The sequence below is a fragment of the Enhydra lutris genome, unplaced genomic scaffold (genome assembly GCF_002288905.1).
Source record: "Enhydra lutris kenyoni isolate GAN:26980312 unplaced genomic scaffold, ASM228890v2 scaffoldscaffold18, whole genome shotgun sequence".
NCBI classification, from domain to species: Eukaryota; Metazoa; Chordata; class Mammalia; order Carnivora; family Mustelidae; genus Enhydra; species Enhydra lutris.
This window is the reverse complement of record NW_019154102.1, coordinates 34564631-34591899: the sequence shown is the minus strand read 5'-3', so window position 1 is coordinate 34591899 and position 27269 is coordinate 34564631. Positions and strand designations below refer to the sequence as shown.

The 27269-nt window shown below is 40.7% G+C and overlaps 1 protein-coding gene across 3 annotated transcripts in view; it reads right to left on the bottom strand.

Annotated features, from left to right (window-relative positions):
- Positions 1–4413: 4413 nt before the first annotated feature.
- Positions 4414–27269, bottom strand: part of LOC111147968 (lysine demethylase 3A) — a 52650-nt gene continuing 29794 nt past the window's right edge. Inside the window, exons 11-25 of one of the 3 annotated variants that reach the window (XM_022504281.1) lie at positions 25297–25511; positions 21938–22090; positions 21705–21800; positions 21193–21320; positions 19366–19561; positions 17417–17589; positions 16796–17032; positions 15350–15521; positions 12875–12962; positions 11846–11976; positions 8168–8287; positions 7948–8087; positions 6313–6489; positions 6100–6234; positions 4414–5142 (exon numbers count right to left, since the gene is read on the bottom strand). In XM_022504281.1, the coding sequence (XP_022359989.1) occupies positions 5062–5142; positions 6100–6234; positions 6313–6489; positions 7948–8087; positions 8168–8287; positions 11846–11976; positions 12875–12962; positions 15350–15521; positions 16796–17032; positions 17417–17589; positions 19366–19561; positions 21193–21320; positions 21705–21800; positions 21938–22090; positions 25297–25511 (2242 nt within the window). In that variant the 3' untranslated portion in view covers positions 4414–5061. The remainder of the gene's footprint in view (positions 5143–6099; positions 6235–6312; positions 6490–7947; positions 8088–8167; positions 8288–11845; positions 11977–12874; positions 12963–15349; positions 15522–16795; positions 17033–17416; positions 17590–19365; positions 19562–21192; positions 21321–21704; positions 21801–21937; positions 22091–25296; positions 25512–27269) is intronic. The other 2 variants (XM_022504283.1, XM_022504284.1) reach the window with 2 other exon arrangements.

Sequence of the window (27269 nt, the reverse complement as noted above, 5' to 3'; positions counted from 1 at the left end):
AATATATACAATTAATTTCATGCAGTTATTTCACACTGCCTCTTTGTTTTCTTGACTGGGAATAGCAGCATGTACAGTCTGTGTTTATGTGCCTCAGTTTCATTAAATTTTAACTTTTCATAATAGATTTGTGTATATCTTATGGTAATAAATGAAAAAATAGACTAGTACCTACTTACATCTCATGCATTTGACGTATCTCTTTAATTATTTTTGATATTTCTATTCTACAGGGTTTATCTGAGTTTTTAAAATCATTGCAAATCTTCAAAAAAATTTTCCTATTGAATAAACCCATTTATAAATGGGCGTGTGCAGTGCAAAGGCTGTTGTTGTTCAAGGACCAACTGTATATATTTTTTTCAGAGTAGATGAGAACATTCCCCAACTTGTTTTAGGTTATTGTAACTTTGATATCTTAACCTGATATTATAAGAACATTTCCAAATTTTAGACCAAACACTTCCATTAACAAAGATGCAAAAATCTCCAAAATATTCTGTATTACTTATGTGTAATTTAAACCTTCTTTTTCTAATACATACATTGAAAACTATACATTCCTCTCTAATCCCTGTTGTGACTGAATCCTGTTTTTTTTAATCCTATTTTTTGAAGTGTTATATTTTTATTACTCAGTTTTAAATATTCAACTTCCATCCTGATTTCTTCTTTGATCAATGGGTTACTTGGAAGTATGCTGCCTATTTTCTCAGCATTTGGGAATTTTGCAGTTATCTTTTTACTGATTTTTCATTAAATCGCACTATCATCACATCAAGAACATACTCTATACAATTTCAGTCTATGTAATCCTTTGAAATGCATGCAGTGTCTGGTCTTCCTGGGTGAACAATCTACATGCCCTTGAAAGAAATGTGTTATTTACAGCATTGGTTGTAGTGTTCTAATAAATGCTGATTTGGCTGATAGGTTCAATTGTTTTGTACTTATACTGGTTTTAGAGTAACTACAGAAAGAGGCAGAATCACCAACTGTAACTGTGAATTTCTTTTCCCCTTTAATTCTGTCAAATTTTGCTTCATTCTGAAGCTCTGCTATTAGGTGTGTACCCAATAGGATTATTGGATCTTCCGACTGAGTTGACCGACCCTGTTATGCCTGCTAAAACTTTTTCTCTCAAGACAAATACCTTACGACTTCATGCATATGTGGAATCTTAAAAAAGGAAGAAGAAGAAGAAGAAACAAAAAGGAGAACCAGACCTATAAATATAGAGGATAACCTGATGATCATCAGAAGAGAGGGAGGTGGGGGATGGGCGAAATGGGTGAAGGGGAGGGGGAGATAGAGGCTTCCAAGTAGCAGGATGATTAAGTCACCAGGAATAAAAGGTACAACATAGGGAATGTAGTCAACGATCATGTAACAGCACTGTAAGGTGACAGATGTCGCTACACTTGCGGTGAGCATATATAATATATAGAGTTGTTCAATCATGTTGTACACCTAAAACTGATGTAACAGCGTCAACTCTAAGCAAATAAAAAAATTTTCTAAAAAAAAAAAAATTTTCCCCCTTAAAAACCAACCAACCAAAAAATACTTTCTGGTATTACTCTTTCTCTTAAAAACTTAAAATTGGTGGGGCACCTGGGTGGCTCAGTGGGTTAAGCCGCTGCCTTCGGCTCAGGTCATGATCTCAGGGTCCTGGGATCGAGTCCCACATCGGGCTCTCAGCTCAGCGGGGAGCCTGCTTCCCTCTCCCTCTCTCTCTGCCTGCCTCTCTGCCTACTTGTGATCTCTGTCAAATAAATAAATAAAACCTTTAAAAACAAAACAAAAAACTTAAAATTGGTATCAATATAGCCATACTTACTTTCATATGACTAATGTTTACATGAACCTATAGTCAAACCGTACCTTTCATAAGCAGCATATAGTCGAGTCTTTTATTACAGTCAGACCATCTTTATCTTGCATTCAGAGTATTCAGGAAAGTCCCATTTGTTCCTTCTTTCCTGCTTTTCTACTCAGTTTTTAAAAAACAAGGAGGTCATTTTCTCATTCAACTTCAAAGGCTTTCCCTATTTGGGAGTTGATTTTTATTTTGGTAAAATATACATAATAAAAATTTGAGCATTTTAACCACTTGTAAGGATACAGTTCAGTGGTAGTAAGTACATTTACAATGTTGTGCAACCATCACCACCACCCACCTCCAGACCTTCATCAACCCAGACAGATACAAATACTCTGTACCCATCAAATAGGAACTCCCATTATCCCTTCCTCCTAGCCCTGGCAACACCAGTTTACTTTGTCTCTATGAAATTTGACTATTCTAGGAATATGATTATATTTCTCCTGTAAGTGGAATCATGTATTTGTCCTTTTGGGTCTGGCTTATTCATCCATGTTGTAGCATGTGCCAGAATTTCCTTCATTTTTAAGATCAAAAAATGCTCCATTGTATGTATAAGCCACATCTTGTTTATGCCTTCATCTGTGATGGACTCTTGGGTTGTTTGCACTTTTTGGCTCTTGTGAATAATGCTGTCATGAACATGTGTGTACAGGTATCTGAATCCTTGCTTTCAATCCTTTGAGTGAACCTAGGAGTGGAGTTGCTGGATCATAACTGTTTAACTTTTTAAGAAAAATTAACTTGCCTTCTGAAAGTATTGTTTAATGCTATTACTGTTTAAATGTATCCAGGAGTTTGTAATTTCCCTTGTCCTCCATTTTTTCTTGCATGCTATGGGTTAATTTTCATTCCTAAGGATATCCTTTAAAGTTCCTTCAGTGAGGGACCGAAAATAAATTCTGGTTTTTGTCCGAAAGTTTCCATAAAGTACAGGGAAAGAATTTGGCTGGGTCTGTGTTGCTGTTTTGGGCTCTGGTCTTCAGCACAGAGAGAACAGCATCTACTTTCTTCTGATCTCCACTGTTGCCGTGGAGAAGTCACCTGTTAGTCACTTCTTTGAGGATCAGGTTTTCCCTACTCCGGCTGCTTTTAAGAACCTACTTGTTTAAGTATTCTTTTAATTTGTTATTTGTTATTATATGTGTATTTTTTAAATTTACCTTGCTTCACACAGGTGGGCTTCTCCAATCTGATGACTTTGTGAGTACTGGGAAACTGTCTCTCAAGACCATACCCCCCCCCCCACCATCCTCTCGGCTTTCAGTCCCTGATCACCAGATCTGTTATTTTTTTTGGTGTCCTGCTTATCAGTTAACATCTCTTTATAGAATTCTATTGTCCAATGCTGTATTCTGTATTTTTACCAATCTCCCAGTTCATAAAAGAACTTTTTTTTGTTGTTTAACTCAGTTGCTAAGTTTCTAACTTTAACCGTCATGTCTCATTTCTATAAATTCCATTCATCTTCTTCCCATATCTGGTCATTTCTGGAAATCACATTTTTCCATCATATTCCTATACCCTCGTTTCTTTTAAGAAGAGCAAACATTTCAGAATATAAAATAACACTGGATCATTTCAGTCTGTAAACCTCTGCAGGTTTAATACGGCAATCTGAAGGCCCTTGCTGACTCGTGCAGGGTGGCTTTCAGTTTTCGTATTTGTTGTTATAATGTATTTGATTGTGAATAACAGTCTTGGAACTGTCATTCCCTTGAGGCCTGGCTTGAAGCTGGTTTCCTTTACAAATGACCCAAGTTTTCCTATTCCAGCTGAGGGAAATTTCTAAGTAGCGGTCCCAATTTGAGAGCCAAACCTGCAAAAGAACTTCTGATAAATTCCCAGGGAAGATATTTCCCACTGATATGGGCAGATACGTCTACCTATCTTTTCCAAGAAATTTATGTTTCTCAAAGTTCATCCATTACAGGTTTTAGCTTGAAGAGGGGGCTGGCATTAGGCAGGGATCTTTGACCTCCTACTCTGAGCACATACGAAAAAAACCCACACTCTAGGCCTTGTCTCTACTACTCGATTTCAATTTCATTCCTTTTCTTTAGTACAACTACAGCTGTATAAGAATCAGGGAGATACAGAAAGGTGGCTTCTTGATGCATTTCTTCCAACAGAAAGGACTATTTTAGGTACTGCTGTTCTAAAACTTCTAATAGTCTCCTTTTCCTTTGTAAACTCTTACTTTAGGAAAGGCCAAAAGAAAGACAATGTAATTCGATTGCTTTGAAATACCTTTTTAGAACCATTTAACCAATCACTGTTATTTTGTTGTTAACTTCCACTCCAAATTTAGCTGACTGGCGATGTTTCTTTGCAGAAGGGTTTTGAAAAGGTTTCCACTTGGCTGGGAAGAAACTTATGTCCATGTTAGCATTATTATAATAATCACAAATCACTATAGCATCTAATTTCTTTGCTTTTAAGATGTGCTCCTGAAGCAATCTCTTAGACTTGTAACATTTGAGAAAATTGTGTTAAACCTACAACCAGAGGATAACAATGCCAATAAGTTAGAGTCAAAATATTATAGGAATACTTTAATGCAAAATGCTTAACACTTAAAATTAGCAAAGCTTCATTTAAATTAAAACTCCATTGAACTAAAGAAAGATGGTTAAACCCAAGAATCGTACAGTAGTTGATTTCTGCTATCTAATGCCAGTCCTAATGCAACACAGCAGGGACTGCGCCGTGAGCGGTCGCTTCCTCCGTTGCTCATCTGAGCCCTACAGGGTGAGGGAGAGGGTACTCAGACAGACACAGAACAAAATACAACCAAATAAACTGCGCAGTGATTCCTAATAGTAATAACACATTCTGACTAAGCTGTCCAGCCCAGCAGCTGGGGAGTAACTGCCGGTACTGCTCCCGAGCAGATACGAGGTTCTGTTTTTACAGCACGGTACAAGTTCTGCACTAGGTGGAAAGTCACAGTTTAAGGATGCATGTTCTGTAAATAGTTCCTACATATACACATTTAGTGTGTGTAAACACTAGAAATACACATTAGACAGGGTACCCTTACCAGGTGGGTACAGTTTAAAAAAGAAGATGAGGTAACATGAATCTCAAAGTCCACAGGGCTCATGCCTGAAGAGTCTGAACAGCTGCCAGTAGCTCACTTCCACTGCACAGGGCTTACGGCGCCTCTGCGACCCCTAGGGTTTGCCAAAACCGGATTCGCTGGCTTTCAGCATAGCCACTGCATCTTTCACTGCATGGTAGATCACATTCTTCACCTACGAGAATGGCAGAAATTATGGTAGGTTATCCCTAAATCCACCATCTGTCACTAAGACTACATTTCCCCTGCCAGTTTTACTACCACTCTCTCTAAAGTTCAAACGTGGTATTCAAAATGTCAGTACTTAAAAGGGACCTAGACTCCTTTAGGCCAGTGTCTCATACACATTTTAAACTCATGCCTCCTTTTCCCCCTTCCATAGGTTTTGATGTCCCATGACCTTAAGCCTGGTGAGTACAGGGAGAGGCAAGCCCCAAAGTACAATTTTTAAAACTTGTATGTTCCCCTAGTTTTCCAAACATAAAACTACGTTACATAACTCACTACTGAAATCATCTTTAAACCCACTCTCTGAGATCTTCTTTGGATCCCAGAGATTCTGTTCTGCTCTCCTCAAGGATGAGAACACCACCGCACTAAAAGTCTTTGTTCAAGACCAATGTCTGGCAGTTGAGCCAAGGTCAGAAATCAAATATATATATTTTTTCTTTCTTTAAGATTTATTTGAGAGACAGACAGAAAGAGCATGTGCACTCAAGCACAAGCGGGACAGAGGGAGAGGGAGAGAATCCCAAGCAGACTCTGCCCTCAATGTAGAGCCCAGACATGGTCCTCAATCGCACGACCCTAAGATCACAACCCAAACTGAAACCGAGTCAGACACTTGACCGACTACACCAACCAGGTCCCTCAAAGATCCATTTGTTTTAATTACCCAAGTGTTTCTCTTGGGACATAGTCCCTTTTAGAGTTTAAACCAATCACAAACCAAGGTGAGACTTCCTCTATGTTCATTCCTCCTTGGCCTAAGTAGACAGTGAAACTACACATGAAGCCAATTCATCAACTCACTATACCCAGTGTGACACAGTCAAGTTCACGGACTCTCTTAGGTCAGTAATGGGCCATGAAGCAAGAGAGAGAGAATGCCAAGAATCAGTGATACTGTTACCTGTAATTTATCTTCATGATTGGTATGAGTCTGTGACAGATAACGGAATTCCTGAGTAAGCCAGAAACAGTGTTTAACATGCTCTGGAGAAACAAAGTCTTCAGCCACTTTAATACAGCTATATAAGTTATGAACCTGGAAAACACAAGTTCCATCAGTAACACACATGCAAAAGATCTTACAGTGTAAAGAGAATAAAGTAGTGTTTCTTGCCTGATGTGGAGCTCCTGCTGGGATAAATACCACATCCCCAAGAAACTGTACAATAGCCCAGCCTTGAACTCCGTACTCCTGATGAAGACGCTTTCTTAGTGATCGGTCTAAATACCAGCTCTGATCATGAATGGGATCATGGTCTGCTGGGTTTTCTTGACCTTGCTCTTCTGATACCTAGAATACATTTGAAATATTATGAAACTGAGTAACACACTGAGGCACAATAAGGGCATTCCCCCGCTCCCCCACCCCCAGGCCCCCAAATAGTGTGGGCAGACAATAGATGTCATCAGGCCCTTGACAGGTACCCCACTGGCAGAAAGAGACAAGTAACACTCAAAGACATTAACTAAAAGAACCAGGAGAAGATCGAAAGAAAATGTGGCTTTCCCCGTCATTGCCAACACTCTCTGACCGGCAGTCTGCATATTTTTCTAAATACTATGTTTGGACAACAGTTTGGTCTAGACTTTTGAACATAAGTAGGCTCGAGTTCTTAGATATAGACTTCCTGTGTGGCAGCTATTAAAAATCTATATTCATTTCACAATCCGAGTCACTGAGCAGTCCTAAAGACAGCTACAGATTAAATATGTTTATTCTAGAAACAGTATTTGGCAGCAAAGACCCACAGACTCAGGGAGATACTATCAGAGGAACAATATGGTGACCAGCAGGTTTTGGAAGAGTCAAATTATCCTAAGTCAGAAACAGCTTAATTCAAACCAATGCTGGTTAAGGACCTACCTGATACCAGGCAACAGGGTAGGGTGTTCAGATCTGATCCTCATGAACAACTAAAGAGTATCAGCCACAGATACCCTGGCTGATAAAAACCGAATGCACCCATCTTTCCAGTTGCCTAGAATTTCCACACACAGGCCTTGCTGAACAAACTGACAACTACTGGAAACTTAGAATCTTAAAAGCCCCTGTATTCCTCTTTCCAATGGCCCTTTGCAAGCTAACGGCCACAAGTAATACCTGAGGCTTTCCTGACCTACTACTAAATGAGGGTGGACAAAACCCACAGGGACCTAAGTAACTCACAGAACACAGGCATCAAGGGCCAAGGAATTACACATGAATTTCTGAGGTGCTCAGATTTGTAAAGCAGTAAAAACAAATAGTTGCTAAACAATCGGAGGAACAAACCTGAAGGGAGAGCACAGAATCTCCAAATGCACTATAATGTAAAACACGGTCAAAGGGGCACATGGGCAGCTCAGTGGGTTAAAGCCTCTGCCTTCGGCTCAGGTCATGGTTCCAGGGTCCTGGGATCGAGCCCCACATCGGGCTCTCTGCTCAGTGGGGAGCCTGCTTCCCTTCCTCTCTCTCTGCCTGCCTCTCTGCCTACTTGTGATCTCTGTCAAATTAATAAATAAAATCTTAAAAAAAAAAAAAACCACAGTCGTAAGATAAGGCCTCCTCTTCTCAGAGGTGTGCGCTTGATCATTTAGAAATCTTTGTTCCTCAGCAACCAGCTTCAGCCTAGTCAATCTGACACGCAGAGATTAAACTTTTGAGGCTATGGTTATTGCCCGACAGCCAGTCAGTTCTCAACGTGGAGTAGTTTCTAAGAGTGCTATTCTCCATGCCTGTCTTCATAAGCCATAGGATAGAAAAGCACACCTTTTTAAGGAATTCTCGTATTTTCTCCGTGTCCTTTGCAGCATATATGTGCCAGAGGGCTCCTGGCTTCTCTTTTCCTTCAATAAATCGCTTTATTGTGAGTTCATCAGAATCTCCATCTTGGATGGTTTTAAGGACTTCTGGAGCAAGAAAAAAGCAAGTATCAGACCACAGTCTCCAAATCAGAGAGTAAGCCTCACTTCTATGCTTAGCACCCTACCTTCTTCTTGGTCACACTGTCCTTTGGGAATTCCCACATACACCATAACATTAGCTGCATCAGATACATCTAAGTGAAGATTTGTTGTTCCGTATTTCCTGTCTTCTGGAGTAATTAATCCTGTCAACAGAAAACACCTTAAATTTATGGAGATGATGAAGGCTGCCACTGTCTCTCCCACTTCCTGGAAGATATCTGGTCACAAAATTTAAAAGCTGCCTCTTATAAAAATCATGTAAAAGAGAACAATATTTAAGTTATGTTACCCTTTCAATTTTGCTAGAAAATAATCTCATTAAATAGTTAATTATAAAAATAAAAAACCAAGTCCTAACACTAGGACTTGTTTCTGATGATAGGCAAAGTAGGTCCTTGATAGACTCTCCTGCAAAGAACAACTAAAAGTCCTGGGTGAAATCATTGAAAAAAATTCTTTTAATGAAACAATGTGCCAGCAAGAAAAGAAGAAATACTCATAAACCAAAAAACTAGAAAGCAGGACTCGGGAATGGTGAAGTGGCTCCTCAAGCTGGAATCTGCCAAAAAGGACATGTGCTCAACCAGTTCTCAAACTTTGGCTGTCACAGCCTAGAGTGCTCTGGGGCAAAACATAAGGCCCAGGGCCCACTCCAGATGGGGAGTCTAACAGAAAGCCCCCTCACATACGCATAAAGCTGGAACCTCAAATGGCTATACACTCAGAACAAGAGAGAACACTGCCCAATGCGTTCCCCTGGGTTCCCTCAACTGTCCAAAAAAAAAAAAAAAAAAAGAGGCGGGGAGGAGGGTAGTGAGCCAACACATGAAGTCCTGGTTGGTGCTCGTAGTCTGAAACTTTCATCTCTTAGCCCAGGAAAAGACTTGCCTTGCTCAGTAGTCACCCTGAGGCTAACCAAGCGCTGTGGTCACCATGTGGCCCACCCTGACATGTATGGGCAGCAGAGAGAAGTATGGCTCATAGGGGGCAAGCAGAGGCCATCTGCTAACCCACCAGCCCTTGAAACAGCTCTGTTTTATTTGGAGGAGGCCAAGGGACTTCCCTCTGGCTTGCCAGAGCCTTGCAGTTCGAGGGTCAGCTTGACACAGGAGAGGGCACCCCATAACTTCAACCTGGGGCGGCAGCCTTAGGAGCCCTGTATGTAGTGATTTCCTCTCTTTCCATTTAGCCAAACTATCTGTCCTAGGAGAGGGCTGAGCATTAAGTATTTAGGCAAAATCAAAGGATATGCTTTAAAGGGGATTTGTTCTAAAATGGTGAAGGAAAAATAGAATGGGAGGGAATGAGACAATCATGGCAAAAAAACTGATAGCTGCTATAACTGGAGGTAAGTATATGGGGAGTCACTGTATTAGACTCCAAGTTCTGAGTACATTTAAGAAGGAAAAGCAATTAACGGGATAGAAGGAAAATGACTGAAATGGACAGTTATAAATGACAGCATGGATGATTACCCAAAAGTCTGACCCTATTTATATAAAGCTCAAACAGGTTAAAACCGAGAAGAATATTCTGCGAGAATACAAGCATACGTGGCAGTGTTACAAGTGCACAGGCATGCTGAGCACAAACTGTAGGATGCAGGTAACCCTGCGCCGGGAAGGGCGGGCACGAGATGGGAGGAAAGGGAGAAAGAGTGAACAGGTCTCAGAGCTCGGTCAGGCTGCCTGCTCCTTGGCCAGTGCCAAAGGGAGGAAAAGCATTGTGCCAAACAAAGACGGAAGCAACACCTACCAGCTACCAGCCCAACACTCATCCACAGGCAGCTACGGGCGACTGCACGCTGCTAAAACAGTCTGTAAATGGAGAGTCTAAACTCCAACAGAACCGAGATTATAAAAACATAAAGGTCCCAGGGAAAGGATTCCTGAACGTAACACCGTGGACAGTCATGAAGACCACATGAGCTGACACAACGGGGGCTGCTGGGTGACAGCACTGGGGTTCAGGGCAGAGAGCAGCAAACCTGGCCTGGAAATCAGGAGACCCAACGTCCTAGTCCCAGACCTGCTACTGACTGACCCTAGTATGTCCTGAGCAGGTCACTGTCCCTGCCACTGTCCTGAAGTCCCCACCCCCATGGGTAACACTGGTGGTGGTACTGGGGATGGAGAGATGCTGACTCTCTCTCCAAAGAGCTTTTTCACCCTACTCTGCCTGAGGACTCTCAGCTCAATCATCCAACCTTTGAAAATGAACATATTTCATATTTTCAATCCCTACCTGCTGACTCTGGACAGGAACAAGAGTAACACTGCCATCTATCTGTTCTTGTCTATGCTGCTAAGCTGTTTAAACCAGGCCGACAATTTATTCTGGAAACGTCTCAGGTAACCACTTCTAGCCCATAAAGCTTTAAGAGGCATACAAAGCATGGATTATCATTATGCAACACTATACCATTTACTTTAGTGGAAAAATACTTTCATTCACATAAGTTCACGTAAATATCTACTAGAAGCAGAGTACGTCCTGAGACCCCAACCAACTAGCTGCTCTGCAGGGCTTGAGAGAAGGAAACTCAGCCAGTGAACATGGTACAGGCCCACAGCGTACAAAGGGCTCTCCAAACTGAAACCTGACATGTAAAGGGAATACGCCAGGGGACTTCACCTGCTGTGTCCTCCCTCCCACAGACCATTTTCTCACCCTACCCTCGTAGAATGTTCTCAGACATCTAAGCTGCGGGAGCTCCCCAACATAAACTCCATTCTCGAAATGTTCCCTGATCCCACCCCAGGTGGATCCCTGGACTAACTCTACCATAACAGAAGAACTGTGGGGCTGAGATCCAAGGCCCTGCTCTTCTCGGCCCCCACCAGTCTCTGGAAAACATGGCAAAGATGCCAAAGGACTCTGTCCTTTTTTCAGGAGGGTTGTCAGCCTCAGGACTGAGAGACTGGACTTTAGAGTAATTATGGGAGGACAGAATAAAATTGAAGTAGTAATTTCTAGAAGGACTGGGAAAAATGGGGTCCAAATAGTATAAAAGACTAAAGCAAAGTCAATAAATGATCCAAACAACTGAAACTTCATTCAACAATCCATCAATAAACAATTCCTTCAAAACAGCCAACTATAGTCAAGATCTAAATAAAGACCCAACAGAAAACTGGTCAAGGTCACAGCAATGATGAAAGACAACTCTGGTTACTGAGGAAATCAATCTCTATCCTGTGCAATCCCCCTTGCTGGATAGTTTAGGAAGTCATGCCTACACAATGAAAATCCAATTCAGAGGGTGCTTCTGATATTAACTTAAGTAACAAACTACTACCCCCAACATGGGGGTATTTAAGTGTGGCAGATGTTGAAACAGCTAGAATGCTAGCAGACTGACTTTAAAATGAGTAACAAAGTTAGATCAATTTAATGATGTACCATACAACCACCAAAATTAAAAACTGTTAAGCAACACAAAGATTTTACGATAGAACGAGGTATAGAAAAGAGAAAAATAAAAAATCGCACACATCCCTACAACTGCAACTACGAAAGGAAATACACCTACATGTGGAAAAACAATGAAAGGAAATATGCAAAAATCAAGCCCACCGCTGTGTGAAGTGTTAGGACTATAGAGGTCTTCCATCTCCACCTCCCTCAACAGCAATTTTCCAAACATTTTGACATGCTCTATTTCCGTTATAATTTTTTCAAGTTAGCCATTTCTTCCTTACCATAAGCATTATACATCTTGGGACCGAGATCTGGCCTCACAAAGTAGTTTGGCAGCCTGGAGGCCAAGTTTAGCTTGCCATCTCTCCTTGTGTACTCAGGCAGTGGAATATTGGCCATCAGATCATCAAACCTGGAACAAGAGAACCAAGCATTTGCAAAATAAGCTTGCCTTATCTATGGATAGGATTAGATAAGGATCTAATCCATCATCGAGTGATCTGTTTTGTTCCTTCTTACCAAAAGGAACAAATAAAAATATGTGTACTTGTAAAGATGGAGAAAGCTTTACGAACAATATTTAAGAGTAGAGTGACAGTAGTTATGAACAAAGATAACGTCTTTCTCTCACACATCACCCATCTTTATCAAAATGATCTGGAATATTTCAGACAAAAGATCTGAGCAGTAACTTCCTGATAAGAAGTGACCCTCAGGGATTTATTATTCATTAGTTCTAAGGATCCTTTCCAAGGTTCAAGCTCAAATCAGGAAAATGGATCTACCAATTCAGCTGTCTTGTTGTCTAATGCACTATCATTATTACACTGAACCCTGATAGGTCCAATCCCAATACTGCCTCCAAGTCAGAGGCCACACACCTCATTTGGCCTCTTCTCTGGCACAGCATTAAAATGGAAATGTGTGAAGCTTTCATTGGCCAAATCTCAAAGTCAGTAACTTCTTTATCTTATTTAAAACACAGATCTCCAAAGACTATAGTCTAGAAATAAAATATCAGCACCAGTAAAACTATTCCATATTTCCAACCCCCCCCACACTTTTTTTTCTGAGAGGGAGAACACAAGAGGGGAGAGGGTCAGAGGGAGAAACAGACTCCCCAGTGAGCAGGGAGCCCAATGTGGGACTCTGGGATCATGACCTGAGCTGAAGGTAGTCACTTCACCAACTGAGCCACCCAGGTGCCTTCATCTTTCCCTTTTGAAAAACTCTTTTCTCACCACCTCAAGAAGAATTTATCCTATCAAGTCAAGGACAGAATCATCCCTCCCCCTGGCCAATAATCATACCTAGAAGGCATCATATCTCTAAAATCCTCTCCTGGTGGCCAGTCCTTAAGTTTCAACACCATTGGTTCTTTTTCATTTTTCAAGCGGTCTGAAAGGTAACCAGAATTACTGATTTGTTACTATTCATAACTCAGAAACAGACCAAAATAAATGGCAAATTAGCATTTTATGCTTAACAATGTGAATAAAATTCTTCTCTGCAAAATCTTCATAACCTGATACATTTAGTACACACTTTTTTCTTTAACAATTCCCCGCCTGCCAATTACCAACTATTACATTTCTACACTGCCCAGAAACCCATTCATACCTAGGAGGCAGCACGGAAATAGCAAAATAAAAATTACAATCTAATCTTTTCTAGATGTTTATTAAACTGCTGCTCCTCCTTCTTTGAGATTTCAGCCACCCTCTTTTGCCCATTACACATAGTTGGGTGTTTTGACAGTTGTCTCTCAGATCCAGTATTTTCCTAATATTTAGCATTCTGGAAAAAGAGAGCAGCTCCCTAACTAATAAACAGCAATGCACTTTAACAATAAGAGGTCACAAATGTTTAGGAGACAAGGTTTTCTAAGGCTACTATGAAATAAAAATGACTTGTCTTGCTCAAAGAGACTGAAACTAGCTGGTGTTCTGTCCAGGGACAAGTAGGGCCAATAGCACTACACGGTTTAGTCAGAACTATTACCTGTGGCAAATAATGCCAAGGAACCAAGAACCAAGTTCTGATCGAAAAAGACACTGATAATTACAATCAACAGCAATGACAACTACTATTTCATTTCTTGCTGTGCTCCAGTCTCTGCCAACTGTCTTAACCATTTAATCCTTACAACTAAACTCAATATCCCAATGAGATTAGGCATCATTTAATATTCCTATTTGGGGACGAGGAAACTGACAGACACACCCAAGGTCATCCAGCTACTAAGTGCCAGAACTGGGAAGGAACCAGGTTTGACTTCAGACCCCGTATTCTTGAGGACTAACATCTGTGTAATGTTTTGTAGTCAACCAAGTACTGTCCCATAACCTAGTTTAAATAAATGCATACTCCAGGAAGAAACAGAAAAATACAGGGTAACAGTGTGTGTTCAGAATAGCAGCAGTATGTCACTGTGGGTGGGGTGCTGGGGATGTGCGCAACAGAATCTTCAGCATAGAATGGGCAAGCTATAGTTGACTTGGAGCTGTTTTCACCATCGGCCGGCATGAGGAAGTTTGGGTCCCAAGAAAATTAAGCTACCAAGCTCCTATACACAACAAGGATGTATCAAGAGACAGGATTTGAATTCAGGCCTCAGTGGAAAGCTTCAAAAGACCTATTGTCCAGACACAGCATTTAGGGGCTGCCTCAGCTGCACAGCACCGTCACACCAGGTCAGGTCCTTTTACCAGGACACCAGTGTCTACAGACTGAGGGAGACAGGGGGACAAAGGCCCTGCCATGTCCCACTTCAGCCCAGTCTGAGACAATGAAGGTCAATACTTGTTTCAGAACTCCCTGCAAGACTGGCTGAGGCTCTGCGGAGCCTGCACTGCAGCTGATTCCTTTCCCTGCTCAGTCCTGCTTTCTCCTCCTTTGTTTCATAGATGCTGATCCCTAAGTAACCATCTTCTGCCTGAAACACCATTTCAGCAGCTACTTGCGGAAAACATCTTCACACCTTACATTAAAAAGTCAGCCGTAACTTTGTAATAAAGTTTATTGAAGGTATGAACTATAATCTGTAAATGTGGGTAAAAAGGAGTAAGGAAGCAGTAGATTAAAGGTGTAAGTGTGTCTAAAAAAATGAGAGTGATGAATGAGTGAACTTGAATAATTGAGCATCTGAAGAATTAACTGGCCAAACCCTCCAGCAGGGATCGGGGCCTGGTGATGGTGATGTGACTCCTGGTAACAGTTTACTGATGGACCAGTACACAGAAAGGGCCAAGCCTCAGGACCAGACACACAAGCCTTCTCACTGCCTCAACAGCCCCCAGCGGAGGCGCAGCAGGCAGTGACCAGGACACCTGCCCTGTTAAGTGAATTCACATTCCCCGGCATCTTCAGGTCCACTTAACTTGTTAAACAGTAGTGAAAATCTTTAAAGCAAAAAAGGATGCATGCAGGTGAAACACACATAAACCCACCAGCCTTGAGTCACAAGCTCTGGCTTTGTGCTCTGCTCCCCCAGGGCACAAGTGAAAGCACAGAACTCCTGTCACAAGACAGACGTGGCGCCACCTGTAGAACAGACGCCCGAAACCTCACCTAAGGAACCACAAAGTGAATGTTGCCTTGGTTCTAAAGCATATTAAACTTTAAAAAAAGGGGTGTGGGTGGAGAAGAGATAAGACACGAATTTTAAACTCCAACTCATGGAGTTGCCACTCGCACATGTTGTTACCACTGAAGGGCTTCAGACTCCTGCTACTCCTGTGCCCTCCTTTCACTCCTAACTCCCTTCAAAGGTCTTTCATACATACTTGGAACATCTTCAAATCCATCCCAGAAGTCTCCTACTGTGGCTCCTGTGATGATTTCATTGGTCCTACAGTTAACCAGGTCGACTTCCTGATTCCCAAACTCTTTCCTGAAGGATTCAGGTTTCCAAAGCTCAGAGTTCAATTTATGATGCACTCCTGACACCATCACTGGCTAAAAGAAGAGAATGAAGACTTTAGTTTGAACTCCCCCAGCTCTGTCCCCAAACCAAAGGTACCCCCTTTCCAAACCGCTGCTTGTTTGTTTCTTGGTGACTGGTCCTCAGTGGCAGATCCTGAGGTGATAGCTTAGTGCTCTGCACTCCCACAGCACTGCTTATCTTCATATACTCCTTCCTCCTTGCTCTCAAACTACACTGGTAAGCTTCCAGAAGCAAGGAGCCCATCTTCTGACTCGGAGGCCATCACTCACAGAATACCAACACCAAGGCTCAGGACCAGGCAGGGAATGTAAAGGAGGGACAAAGGTGGTAGGACTGTCCTGTCCACAAGGGGTGCTGCCAACGGTCTCCAGCCTATTCCTGTCAGGCAGGAATGTGGACCTGCAGTTGCCAAGACAAGCCAGAAATCCCAATCTTTACATGAAATAGCCTAACTAAAATACGGAGAAGTTCAATTTTTTTTTTTTTAAACATTATGGAATCCAAACAAAACATGGCTGGTATATTGTATTCAGCCTATTGTCATCATCATGAGCAAATCTTATCTAGTATACAGGGCTGAAAAATTATGTAGGAACTTTTTTTTTGGTTAAATACATATATTTCTCTATTTGGCAATTCCCCAAGTTGGCCTTGTCTAAGAATACAGTGTTCCTTTAGTGAGGACTCCATTTGGCCCAGAAGAAAATCCAAAGATCCAGAATACTAAGGCCAAAACAAGAAAGCAGAGAAGCAGGTCCACAAAGTCATGCATCTCCCAAACCATCAATCAAAAAACAATGCAGGCCCCTGGGAAACCACACACCACTCCAAGAGGGCACCACGTGGCTCTGGCCCACCTAAAATCGCCTTCAGCATAAGGGTTTTAATTCAGGACAGCGGGACACGTGATTTTGACTGCATTCTGTCTAATCCCCCAAGCCCCATCAGCCTTACTCTTGCTCATTCCTCCCATTGAGGTTCATCACCCAAGAATCAGAGAAACCAAAAAGCATACATCAAATATCCAAAGATGACTGGTTTAGGAATAATCAAAACCTCACTGGAAGAGAGCTCAGGAATGTCTGCAGTAAAAAAAAATAGGACTCACAGCTACGGTGCCTTAACTACATTCACCCTAAACAATAAAGTACAAAAAGAGCAGATAAAGTATATACCACTTACAACTGAAGGGTGGTGGGATGCGGGGACAGGACTGTCAGAAGCCTACTGAAAGAACAGAGGAAGGGGCTCTGAACTGAGTTGGGGGAAAAGAGGCCCCTCTTACCTGTCCTTGTTTCCAGCACTCCCTAAACACATTCCAGTTGCTCTTGTTGTTGGGATCTTGGAGGCATAGCAAGCGATTATCACACAGCCAATAGTGAGGAGTGTCAAAGCCCAGAATGCTGGGCTTAATAGTCAGTCCTTGAGGCCTCTTAGAAAAATCAGAAGATGTCTTATTTTGCACCAAAGAGGCAAAGATGTCATCAAGGATTTTTGGTGTATTTTTCAGTCCATTTTCTGTCTGAATTTAAGAAAGAACACAAGTCTTTAAATAGGTCATTCCCTTCCATCAAAAAATCCATTCTTACAATGCTAGCTTTAAGTATCAAATATCCAGAAGAGTCCAAATCAGGACCCTAAGACAAATAGGTAAGCTCCCTCCAACCCCCCACTTGACATTACAACTCACAGAAGTAGGTAAAGAAAAAGTTTAACAGAAAAAAAATGGCCCATCTCGGTACACTAACCCTGCAAAGCCCACCTGCCAACGAAACCTTCTGTACCCATGAAAGAAAGCCTAAGATTCCTATCTTCTTTCTATTGTCTGTTTCAATTTTTTTGGTCTCTTCCCATTCTGACTCTATTCATTTTTACAAGAAAAAATATAAATAAAACAAATATATACCTTTCCTGCAGAAGAATTCAAGAGATTTCGGAGGAAACCAGAACTGTTGTTGCTTACAGGTGTTAAAATTGTGCTGTTAAAGGTGTGGAGGACTGTGCTGGATTTGCTCAAAGGAGGGAGGGGTGGAAGGCATTTGATTTCATTCTTCAGAATTGGCATCGTTGGTTGTTTTTCTAGAAACAAAACCAAAAACATCCAGATGGAAAAGCATTCCAAAAGGCAAATCCCTTATTTGTCTTCCATTAACAGAATTACTTTGGAACTTGGATTTCGTTTACTTTAGAACAAAAAAACTTAAGAGGATAAATACCAATAAATCATTGATTGAGACAAGAATTACCAACTGGTATTATTAAAACAAGAAGTACACAACATTCAAGGTAAGATTATATTAATTGGGTTTTTAAAAAAATTTTCCCCCCAGTATAGCTGACAATATTCCTTTAGTTTCAGGTGTCCAACATCGTGATTCAATTTCTCTGTTATGCTGTGCTCACTGCAAGTATAGCTCCCATCTTTCAGCATACAACATTGTTAAAATACCATGGACTGTAATCCCTATTGTTGTGCCTTTTATTACCATGTCACCTTCATTCCATAACTGGAAGTCTGTATCTCCCACCCCCTTCACCCATCCCCACCACCCCACCACCCCATATACCCCTTTGGTAATCATAGGTCTAACTCTACTTTTTGTTTATTCATTTGTTTTCTTAGATTCCACGCATGAGTGAAATCATGGTGCAAATGATGTTTCTTAAACTTCCATTTTCTATCTGCTTGCTCCTGGTATACATAACATCATTTTTATAAATTAACATTGTAACTGGCAATCTTGATAGATATGTATTTATTAGATATAGATACTTTTATTTTTCACATGTATAATCAGATTGTCTAGAATATCAACAGCTTTATCATTTTCTTCCAATCCTAACACCTTTTCCTGTTTGTCTGCCTTATTGCAATAGCCAGGAATTTCAGTACAATGTTTAATAGTGATGGCAGATATCCTCTTATCCCTGAACAGAGGCACACTGTTTAAAAAACTATTCAATTAAAAAAAAAAATCAATCATTATGATGTCTGCTGTCAGTTTTATTGTAAAAACTCATTAATGATTAAAGATCTTCCCTTTTGTTCCAAATTTATTTTTTTTAAATCATGAATAGGTGTTGAATTTTACTACTTTCTCTGTCTTGTCATGTGACTATTATATTTTCAATGTTAAATGACACCTGCATTTCCGAAGCCCTGGTTGGTCTTACTGTAGAATTCCTTTATTTAAAGTTCTGAAACTTTGTTTAGGATCTCTGCATAAAAGAAATTAACCTGCAATTTTTCTTTCTTATAACATAACTAAAAAGCAGAATCACCTAAATTCTAATTTAACGATCTCATTCCAAAGCCTATATTCTTTACACTGTCATCAAGCATCCTAAGACCATAGGACAGAGGAGAAAAATAAAACTGAAGCCACAACATTCTAATTAGACAAAATAGGAACAACAAACAGGATAAGGACAGAAAGGTCGAAATCATTTATTAAAACAAGTCTCAGCCCACTCCTTTCTTGCCAAACACAATCTCAGCCTAGAGTTCAACTGTCAGCAGAAGTTCTACCTTTTGGGACTGCCCCCCCACCTTAATGTAGGCTCCACATTCAGCATGGAGTCCAACATGGGGCTTGAACTCACAACCCTGATATCAAGAACTGGGCTGAAGAAGAGTTGAACGCTTAACCCAGGTGAGTCACCCAGGTGCCCCTTGGGACTGCATTTTAAATATACTTGCATTTATGACAGGTCTCCCTGGTGAATACAGGGAACCACTCCTTTCCACTCCACACACTTCTAATCACACTGCTCTCACAGCAACTGAGGTTGCCAATCCCCTCCGAGAATGGACTGAAGTTCCCAGGAACCCAGAGGAAAGCAGGAAACCCTCACCCTTGTTTTCCTTGTTGACATTCCCACTGGTCAGGTCTGCCAGCCAGTTTAAGGGAGAAGTGCTGGCAGGGCAAGCAGGCTTCATGCTGCTGGCTGGCTTGGAAGTGGCTTCCCCAGCCACAGGCACTGGCTCCAACACCAAGGGATTCTGCTGGAACACGGCACCAAGAGTAGGTTTTTCTCCAGCAAAAGAAGTCTGTGTTGAGTTTAAAAAGAGAATTTTCCACAAGCTGAAACATTACATTTCCTCTTCCTTACCTTCTCCCCTAACAGCTCACCAGTGAGAGAGAAATATCCCACACAAAACCACCTAATAGCCCTGGACATCATCAAAACTGCAGGACTCTTAAAATAATAGAGCACAATTAGATCAAGTGGAAGAGATTTTAATTTTTTTTTTTTTTTTTAGCTTTTAAGTCTTACTGGTGAAAACAAAAGACATGTTAAGAATTTAAATACAGCAAGATTTCCCTCCCTAACCCTAATCAACCATTTTCTGCTCATACATATCTCTTATCACTCCACCTACCATGTTGCTTTAAATAATGACCAGTTTGTGCTTAGCTCCCCTGTGAACTCACAGTAGCTGGAATAAAGCACTCACAATATGGTTGCTAATGAATGAATGATTGAATGAATGAGTGAGTGAGGCAGAGCAGGAACGGTACAGCTCTGATTTCAGAAGAAAATAAGATGCAGAGGAAAAAAAATGGTCTTTTGTTTCAGCATAGCATAGCAAGCTTTAAAAATGAGATAAACAGCTCTTAAAAGAACTCAAACATTAAAAAAAAAAAATAGAGCACACCACTTATTTTTCTGTTACTTAGAAACTGCCCTGACTTAGCTGATGAATTTATACAAACAGAAGAAGAAAAACCAGTCAAATTCCTGCTATGGTCCCCGCCTTTTTCTTTTCTTTTCTTTTTTTTTTTCCTTTCTTTACGTGATGGATTTCTGTGATACTCAATGATCAGTATTGTTTATTATTCCTCTGTTGTTTGTTTTTTTAAAAGTAGGCTCCATGCCTAGCGCAGAGTCCAACATGGGTCTGGAACACACAACCCTGAGATCAAGAGTTGGACGCTTAACCGACTGAGCCACTCAGGTGCCCCACTCCTCTGTTGCTGATGAGGAAGCAGAAGCATATTGAAATCAGCTCATGTCATGCAACTAGAAAAGTGGCAGAATAAGAATTCAAACTCAGTTCTGAATCTAAAGAGCACAGCTCTTCTACCTCTACTGCCTTTGACTCCAGAGCTTTATGAAAAATGTGGAATTCTGCTTATCAAGTACGATGTGAGTGAAGACACTGGGGAGAAGGGGAGGAACGGAGAGAGAATAGGGTAGATGTGATGGTTGAAGAAGAAGCTACCAGGAAGAGGCATGTGAGCACCATAGGAATGCACAGTTTTTATGGTGAGTGATGGGTATTTAAAATTCATTCAGTATTATTTCCTTTAACTTTTCAAATATGTATTATATAGATGACATATACTTGGTAATTTTAAACAATTACCTTAATTCTGTAAAATGTGAGAAGTTTTTTACAAACCCACATAAAATTTAACAGCAACTTATTAAGATAGATATTTTTGCTTTTTCAAGGAATAAAAATTAAAACCTACTAGAAGAGGCTACAGAAATGAGGTCCACAGAAATGTGAAAAGTGAGAATGGGTCCATGAAGTATCACATGAAATGTAGGAGCTGTTTCTTTCCACTGAACACTGTCCCCATGTTCCTTTCAAATATACTACAGAAATCCTTGGGTTATTTGGAAAGACAAATAACAATCTCAAGAACAGTGAATCTAGCAAAAACAATATACCTGTTTTATGTCTTCCTTGGAGGCTGGCTTTGAGAAGAGTTTGAATTGCCTGTTTGAACAGGGACAATTTGCTTTTATTCCCCATTTTGCTCTCACAGAATGAACAATATCTCCAACATCATAGAGGGCTAAAAAAAGGACAGAGACAAACATCTCAACAAGGGTATTAGGCACTTTCAACCTCAATATAACAAAGGAGAAACTGGTATTTCCAACAGATTTACCTTTTTTTTTTTTTTTTTAAGCAACATGGTGCTTAGATTCTCTCTCCTTTTCATACTAAGTATGCCTTCCCCTGCAAATGAATCATTTTCCTTCCTTCTACAAAACTATTCACAAAACCTTAATTAAAAAGTTCTTAGGGCATGATTTAATACATCTTTGGACAATTTATGGCATATACTAAGGTAAGTTATCAAGTAATTATACTACATAAAGTAAAACCAAACCACCAGACCCTATGAGCTAACCAAAACAAAGGGGAAAGAACATCACTGCACCACACGAAATACCTTTTCCAGGGATGATTTGTGTAGGCATTAGGTTCTCTGGTTCATGTATCTGACTCTTCACACATCTCAGCCAAGAGAAAGTCTTGTAGGCAGCACCTGCAGAAAATGATTCATAGTAACTGCTCCTTATGGACTCTGGCTTGCTTCAGAAATCCATCAACCACAAATCAGTAAAAGGCTTCATTTAAGAGTGTAAAGGGGAGCGCTTGGAGGAGAATCAAGTTATTTCTCACCTTGTTGGCAATTCTTCCTCTTCATCCGGTAGCAATCCACACATACTCCAAACCCACACCTAGGACATACCCAGTGCAGGTTGAAGATAGTGGTGTCACACACATCACACATTTCCCGAACACCTTTGACAGCTCGCTTCCAAGCAACCTGTCCTACAAAAATCAATAAATCACTCAGTCTTGGGGAGGAGACGATTTTTGAAATAAAACGTGAAAGGGGAGGGAAACTGATGTCATTCCTCCCTCTCAGTGGAGTTCCTATCAACTCTGTTCAGCCTTCAAAGACCATCTCAAATGGCCCCCCAAACTCTCCCCACTCAACCATGAAGCTCTCCTGGATTCCTTCAGCACCCTCATCAATCTGGATTTGTACTTTAGACTCAGGCTTCTTCACACTGTATACAGTCAGATGTACAGTCACACTGTATACAGTCAGTTCCTCTCCTTAGGAGAGGAAGCTCTGTACAAGCAGAATCCCTGCTTGAAGGGCTGTGCCTTGTCCCCACCGACTCTGCACAGTGCTGGTACATATGAAGTACTACAGAAGTAATCAATGAAAAAAGCAGCAGTGATTACAGAAGCTGCAGTTCAGACACAGGTATTACACAGCAGTGGTTCTTTCACCTTTTGGATCATGAGCCCCTTTCAGAATCTGAAGACAGCATGGATCATGCTTCCTCCAAAGGAAAAAAAAATGACTCAGATACACAAAGCCAACACAGATTGTCAGGTTATTCCCACAGGCCCTGAATCCACTCACACAGCCTATGAAAAATCCCAGGGGGTTAGGGAACCTGGAGGGAGCAGCACATTAACTTAATAATAGTACAAAGTTGGTTTCTTCATGGGCCAGAGCCAGAAACCTGACTTTTTTCTGGCCGGAGCCAGAAACCTGCATCAGTAGTGATGCAGGCATCCAGGACTGACTCACACTAACCAAATAACCAACAGGTTGAAGCATAATCCAAGATTCTACAAAGTGGTATCTTCTGTGGCAGTGGCCAAGCCATGATAACTAGATGGGGGCACCTTCCAGGACTGGGCAGGACATCATACCCCTTTCCCCATATGGAGGAATGCCAAATCAGGTATGAGAAAGCTTCAGAGAGTATGTGCAAAGGGAGGACATTTTCCTGTGTCACAGAAAAGCCCAATGTTTGTTAATCAGAAAGCTCTTTTCTGTCTCTCTCTTGAACAAGACTGGATCAATACGGTTACATTCTTTTTTTTATGGAAAATATCTTTTTCCTAATCCAATCTGTGTTTTATTCACTCTTTCTTCCAGGAACTGACCAAAACACAAATGATCAACTTCAGTTTTTACCAAATTAATCCAACTGCTAAATAAACTTCTGCCATTCCATTATATCATAACAGCTCACCGCAAAATACACAGAGCTTTAGGCATTTTACAAATGAGGTTTTATGAACTTTCCCTTAGTTACTTGGATTAGACTATTTTATTAGATATTCTTAGATCTCTTAGCCACCCATTTAACAATTATTTGTCATTGGAAAGGCAGGATAAATATATAAAGGTTGACACCTGCTTCCTTATCTCAGGATCAGAGAGTAAGCCCTTTAGGAACATCTTACAGTGCATTCATCAATATCATTCACAGTGAGTTCCTCCTTCAACTGACCAGCTTGTCACAGAGGAAAGAGAGGAACCGGATAGGCGAGGAGGAAAGGTTAATCCTATTTAAATCTTCAAGAACAGAGTTTCTTAATTATCCTCTTAAAAGACAACTATCTGTACCTTTTTCTGTACATTATTCAGACAACTTCCCTTGAATAAAGGAAAAACATCAGTTGCTTACAACAAGCCCTGCTAATTCAGGAGTGAAGCTACTAATATATTCCAAGTGTTTCTACATTGCAGCTCACTTATATAATACCTACCTAAGTAACTTCTAAAATCAGTTACTTAAGAATTTCTCTTTAACCTCACTATTTTTACTTAAATGTATATAATTAGGAAACTCTTTATCTCTACTAAAAACAGAAACCAGAGAAAAAAACTTCAGTAAGATCCTTGATTTGTCAGAGTCTCTTCTCCTCCAACAGAATGGAGTGATTCTATAGCTACTCTTTACTTTGGCCAAGTACTTTGGCTCATGACTTTGGCTGTCCCCCAGAGTTGACGATCCATTCTCCTTCTAGCTCTGAATTCCTGCTCTTCAGAATGCCTGTGTTCCCATTCTGAAGACTTGGAAATTTAACAGTATCCATACCTATCTAGTAAATTATTTTTGTGAAGCTAGTTTCAATTAGTTTCTGGTACCTACAACCAAAATTCTCAAGATGGTATGTATGGATGCTTGTATTGAAACATATTTGGTTATGCAAAGTCTGAAAAGATACCTAGGAGAAATGAAAGGCTTCACTTTTAAGTTTCAACCATTCGGGAAAGATAAAATGTGGAAGGACGCCTGAGACTTTAAAAATAACTGCTTCTGGGTACTTCCAGCTAGATACCTTACTTTTACAGAGGCATAAAAAAGAAGCATGTTCTCCCAGACATACCTTGAGATGTCACAAGGGAGGTCTGGTTTTCATGTGTCACCCACACTGATCCCTGTGGTTTACTGGGCTGCCAGATCAGTGTGAGTGTGCTCTTAGAGAGGAGAAGACATTGACATTCACCCAGGTGGAACCTCCACGTATCCTTTTAAAACCCTGACTCTAAAGGGAATCCTTTTCACCTGAGCTTGTTCTCATTCTCATGCCTGTGAACCAGCTCCCCAGATTCTGATTCAGTAGGTCTAGAGCCTGTGTGTTCTATTTTCTCTGAAATGCATTCCTGATTATGAACCTTTGTCTTAAAAATAACCCAACCTGGGGGTGCCTGGGTGGCTTAGTGGGTTAAAGCCTCTGCCTTCAGCTCAGGTCATATCTCAGGGTCCTGGGATCGAGCCCCGAGTTGGGCTCTCTGCTCAGTGGGGAGCCTGCTTCTCCCTCTCTCTCTGCCTGCCTCTCTGCCTACTTGTGATCTCTGTCAAATGAATAAATTAAAAAAAATAAAAAAAATAAAAAAAAAAAACACCCAACCTAAGGCCTCTTCCCCTTTTGATGAGCCCACACTGAGAAAGGCTGTGCAAATTCTACCACTACCTCACCTTCACCTTTCTTAACAACAAAGGAGTTTCACTCCTATAGTAATTACCCCAAAATAAACCCCAGAGACAGTGACTTATGAAACCAAAAGGCAGTTATAAAAGGAAAAATGCAACCTCATTATACCAAAATCATCCAAACTTCTGGATACAAATGAAACCCATGCAGTTAGAACTTGGGTGTCATTTAGAGACAAAATCAAGTTGGACTCAAAAATCCTACCCCCTAAGAGATGCTCTTACTGTGTGGCTCAATAGTTGACATAGCTTCCTTTTCAGAAATCACCATTTGACAGAAGTGGTCTCCAATGTTGGCCAAGATATACTTTGCAGTGTCCAAATCAGTCCCCACAACGTTTTTGGTTAAAGGCAACCACAAGCCAATTGCTTCACTGTCATACTTGTTTGGTGTTAAAAAGCCTTCTACCCGTAACACACCATGTTTGTTGAACTGTAACCTAGAGGAAGTGGAGGGAAAAAAAGTGTGTTACATACACACAAAGTTGATTTACATCTTGTAGTTACTATTTAAATCAACAAGTTCCTTCCCAGTTTTCTATCATCTCCATGGCCAATCACAGTCAATTGTTACTACTTGGCAATGTCAGTGCAAAGACTTAAAAAATCTAAAAATTTCCAAGTTTTTCCTCGGAGGACATGGGGAGGGAAGCAGGGGAGAGAGGTTTTGCACTTCAACCAAGATCAAATCATACTGCCTCCAGGGGCAGCTGTTAAACCTTCCAGACTTGGGATGTAATAGCAAGCACAATCACAAGTCACCACAGAAGAAAACGGAAAACATACAGAAGGTAATAGATAATCTGATCAGATTTTAATACAACCACTCCTTCAAGAGTAACACTCAGCAAAAGAAGGCTAACCCTAGACAGTCACTGAAGCCATGACCATGTAGATCCATGAGGAATTCAGCACCCATATGAATCCTAGCTGCAAATTATTGTGTAAGCTTCTGGAATGAGAGGCCGTGTTAAGACAGACCTAAGTACCTCAAGTGGAGCAAAAAGGCAGAATACTTTCTCAAGATTCTCTTTCAACATCTCTGACACCTGTTTTTCCTAAGTATTGGTTTTGAATTTTTCCAAAATTCATTCATATTGACATGTCAATCTAGTTGGAGACACAGAAGTAGACATAAAATACATGGTGAAGCAGGTAGGATAGGACAGATCTCATAATGATCATTAAATCTTATAGGAGCCAGAGAATTACTGACTGTGAGTTTTGTGGGACTAATCTAAGACTTCATGGTAGTGATAATGATTAAGACTGGCCTTACTAGAAAAGGAAGACAATAGCTAAAAAAAAGCAAGTCAAGGAAACTGTATTTCATACAAAAGAAAGAAAAATGCAGGGATCTTGATTTCTCCATTGGTCACTGGCCAGCTACCAAGTCTTTCAGCCCGTAAGACATACCTAAAGTTGTACTTTAGAAAAACCATTTGTCCAGAAGAGTGTAGAATGAACTGGAAGGACACTGGGAGTTGCTTAACAGATGCAAATTAATTTCAATCAGTCCAAAGGAGAGATGCAAATTTTTAATTGACAGCCCAAATTAAGACAGTTTTAATACTATAAAATGAATTTGAAAGCTATTTCAAAGGGGGAGATGGCAAATAGGATTTGGCAACTGGGCTTCAGCAGAAGACCCTAACCGTTTTATTTTATCTGCAGGAGAATTTAATAAGAAACAAACTTGAGGAGGAGGCTAATGACAGCTGATATCTACTCTCTAAAAATCAGGGAGGAAAAAAAAAGCTCTATTCTTTAAATTATGACATTCTTTTTACCAAAGTGGTGAATTCATTCTAGTTTCCACTAGACTGGCTTCTCCTATACAACATTAAGCAAAGACAGTTTCCTCTTCGAAGAGGTCAAAAATGGGAAAACAGCTAAGTCATAAAATCAGTGATTTCTAGATGGATACAAAATAGTAGTTAAAAAAAAAGTTCTAGTAGTATCTGAAAGAAAAAACTAATTGTTTCCTCCTTAAAAGGCCTCTGCCACTTAAAACCAAAATCAAACAATCTCTCCCCTCCAGTCCGCTTATACCTTTCAGAGCAACGAACCATAAGGAAACCAAATGTGTAATAGGAATAGACAGGTCGGTACAAAGCATAACATTTTGTGCTCTCTACAAAATATACGTCAGAGGGGCGCCTGGATGGCTCAGTGGGTTGAGCCTCTGCCTTTGGCTC